General features: G+C 46.3%; 1 protein-coding gene across 1 annotated transcript; it reads left to right on the forward strand.

Moving 5' to 3' along the window:
• The first annotated feature begins 360 nt into the window (after window positions 1–360).
• On the forward strand, window positions 361–890 carry LOC144375050 (large ribosomal subunit protein eL32). Its single transcript, XM_078038232.1, has one exon. The coding sequence runs from the start codon at window positions 410–412 to the stop codon at window positions 815–817; it is 408 nt and encodes a 135-aa protein (XP_077894358.1). The 5' UTR covers window positions 361–409; the 3' UTR covers window positions 818–890.
• Window positions 891–2,487: the final 1,597 nt, after the last annotated feature.

A 2,487-nucleotide genomic window follows, 5' to 3' on the forward strand; every position in this document is an offset into this window, starting at 1 on the left:
ATTGTTGCTGATCCTGGAGAGAGGAGGTAAATTTCAGTTGGGGACGGGGCATATTAAACTCAGTTTTCCCTGGTTAGAAATATAAATGGAAGGCAAATAAATGGAGCTTGAGACAGTATGGACATCATAGTCTGTGCTGCTATAACCAAATACCTGATGTTGGGTAATTTAAAAAGACAAGAAACTTATTTCACATAGTTCTGGAAGCTGTGAAGTATCAAGTGTCCAAGATCAAGGCCCCCGACACTCTGTGTCTTATGAGGGCCTTCTTGCTGCGATTGAAAAAGGGAAGGATTCCCACTAGACAAATCCAAGTCGAAGCAAGTACCAAAATAAATAACGAAAGTATTAGGTTTGCTCTCTTCCTCGGGGCTGCCTTCGGAGGTAGCCGCCATTCGTATTCGGCACCATGGCTGCCCTCAGACCCCTCGTGAAGCCCAAAATCGTCAAAAAGAGGACCAAGAAGTTCATCCGGCACCAGTCAGACCGATATGTCAAAATTAAGCGCAACTGGCGGAAACCCAGAGGGATCGACAACCGGGTGCGGAGGAGGTTCAAGGGCCAGATCTTGATGCCCAACATTGGTTACGGGAGCAACAAGAAAACCAAGCACATGCTGCCCAGTGGCTTCCGCAAGTTCCTGGTGCACAACGTCAAGGAGCTGGAGGTGCTGCTCATGTGTAACAAATCTTACTGTGCGGAGATTGCCCACAACGTTTCCTCCAAGAACCGCAAAGCCATCGTGGAGAGAGCGGCCCAGCTGGCCATCAGAGTCACCAATCCCAACGCCAGGCTGCGCAGTGAAGAAAATGAATAGACACTTCAAATGCACATTTTTTGTGTGCTTAAATAAAGCCACAAGCTGCCAAAAAAAAAAAAAAAAAAAGAAAGTATTAGGTTTAAAACCCTTTGAATAAAATGAAAGTCTATGAATATATGCTGGTTTGAAGAAATAAGTGAACAAAAATAGAAAGAAAGAAAAAGAAATAAATGAACAACAGAGATGAAAGGGAAATCTCTTTCTTGCAGTAGAATACCAACTAATAAATAAGGAGGAATGCTGGCACCAGAAGGTCATCAACAGATGCTGGAAAAAGTGGTGGAAGCTGACTCTTGGAGAGTGCTTAGAGCCATTACCAAATAGGAATGACGCATCGAAATTTCCTTGCCAGTGTACCCCATGTTGCTTAGAGGAAGGACTCGTGGAAATGGACATTTGAAGTGACATTGCATGTATGTTTTGAAAAACCAGCCTCTATCTCAGAGCAAAGCCTATCCAAGAAAGGGACATGACCTTTGTCCTTGGAAAAACCCACAGAGCACTCCTAAGCACATTCCCACCCTGCTAAGTTGTTTATCTACAAATAACAGGAGAGATCTGCTGCACCAGGTGTCCCTGACTCAGTCAGGCTAAGTGGAGATCCATAGCAACCCCCTAGCAGCCACCAATCAGCATGAGACAGGGAAATACCTGGGATGCCAGATGACCCTCCCAGTAGTTTATGGTGGTTGATAACAAGTTGGGAAACCATGTAGTTCAGCATGTACACCCCTCTTGGCTCAAACCAATCAGTTCAAACCAATACCCCTTTTGTTCTGACCAATCACCCCTACCCAACTTGTTCCCACCAGTGAATGTGCTAATCATGTTTTAGAGTTGTTATTTGATTTTCCCGGGTGTGTGATGATTTGCTATGATGTATGTGAAGTCCCTACCCTCTCCAAAGAATGTATAAAACTGCTGCAAACCCTGGGCTCAGGGCCTCTCAGCGTCACCAGTTGCTGTGCGTGTGCGTGGAGGACGGAGCTAGCTCGCAATAAACACCTCTTTGCTGCTTACATCGATCTTGGGTCTCTGGTGGTCTTTGGGGGTCCTGAATTCGAGCATAACAGTTTGAGAAAGGTGACCCTGCTCAAGAAACAGGGTGGATCCGGGTTTAAGGAGGATCCTACTGGATTAGGGAGGATCAGGTTTTAGGGAGTATCCCGCTCCTTGGGTTTAGGGCGTTCCCGGTTTAGAACAATCTGGGTTTCGGGCCATTCCAGGTTTAAGGTTATTCCTGCTGGGAATAGGGCGTATCCTGCTGCCTAAATTCCCGTTGAGTTTTCTTGGAATTCAGAAAGTATTGGGGATTCAAAGCCTGGTGGAGTACGTGAATTTTGGGGGCAGAACTTGGATTTCCCCAGAATGTGTTGTAGAGGGCTGGTGTGAGTTCGGGAATAAAGAGTTGCTGTTTGAATCTACAAAGCTGTGAGTGGCTCGTGATTTTGTGCCCAGCCAGACTGCGGCAGGAGAGGACACTCACCCAGCCTCAAACCCTCCACACAAATCATCCCCAAGGATAGAGAGTGACTTTACAATGAAGAAACTGGCTGAACCACCTCGACCTAGTGATCAAAATCAATATCTCCTTGTAATCCCAGCAGCTCAGGAGGCTGAGGCAGGAGGATCATGAGTTCAAAGCCAGCCTCAGCAAAAGTGAGGCA

The sequence above is a fragment of the Ictidomys tridecemlineatus genome, chromosome 2 (assembly GCF_052094955.1).
Source record: "Ictidomys tridecemlineatus isolate mIctTri1 chromosome 2, mIctTri1.hap1, whole genome shotgun sequence".
Lineage (NCBI taxonomy): Eukaryota > Metazoa > Chordata > Mammalia > Rodentia > Sciuridae > Ictidomys > Ictidomys tridecemlineatus.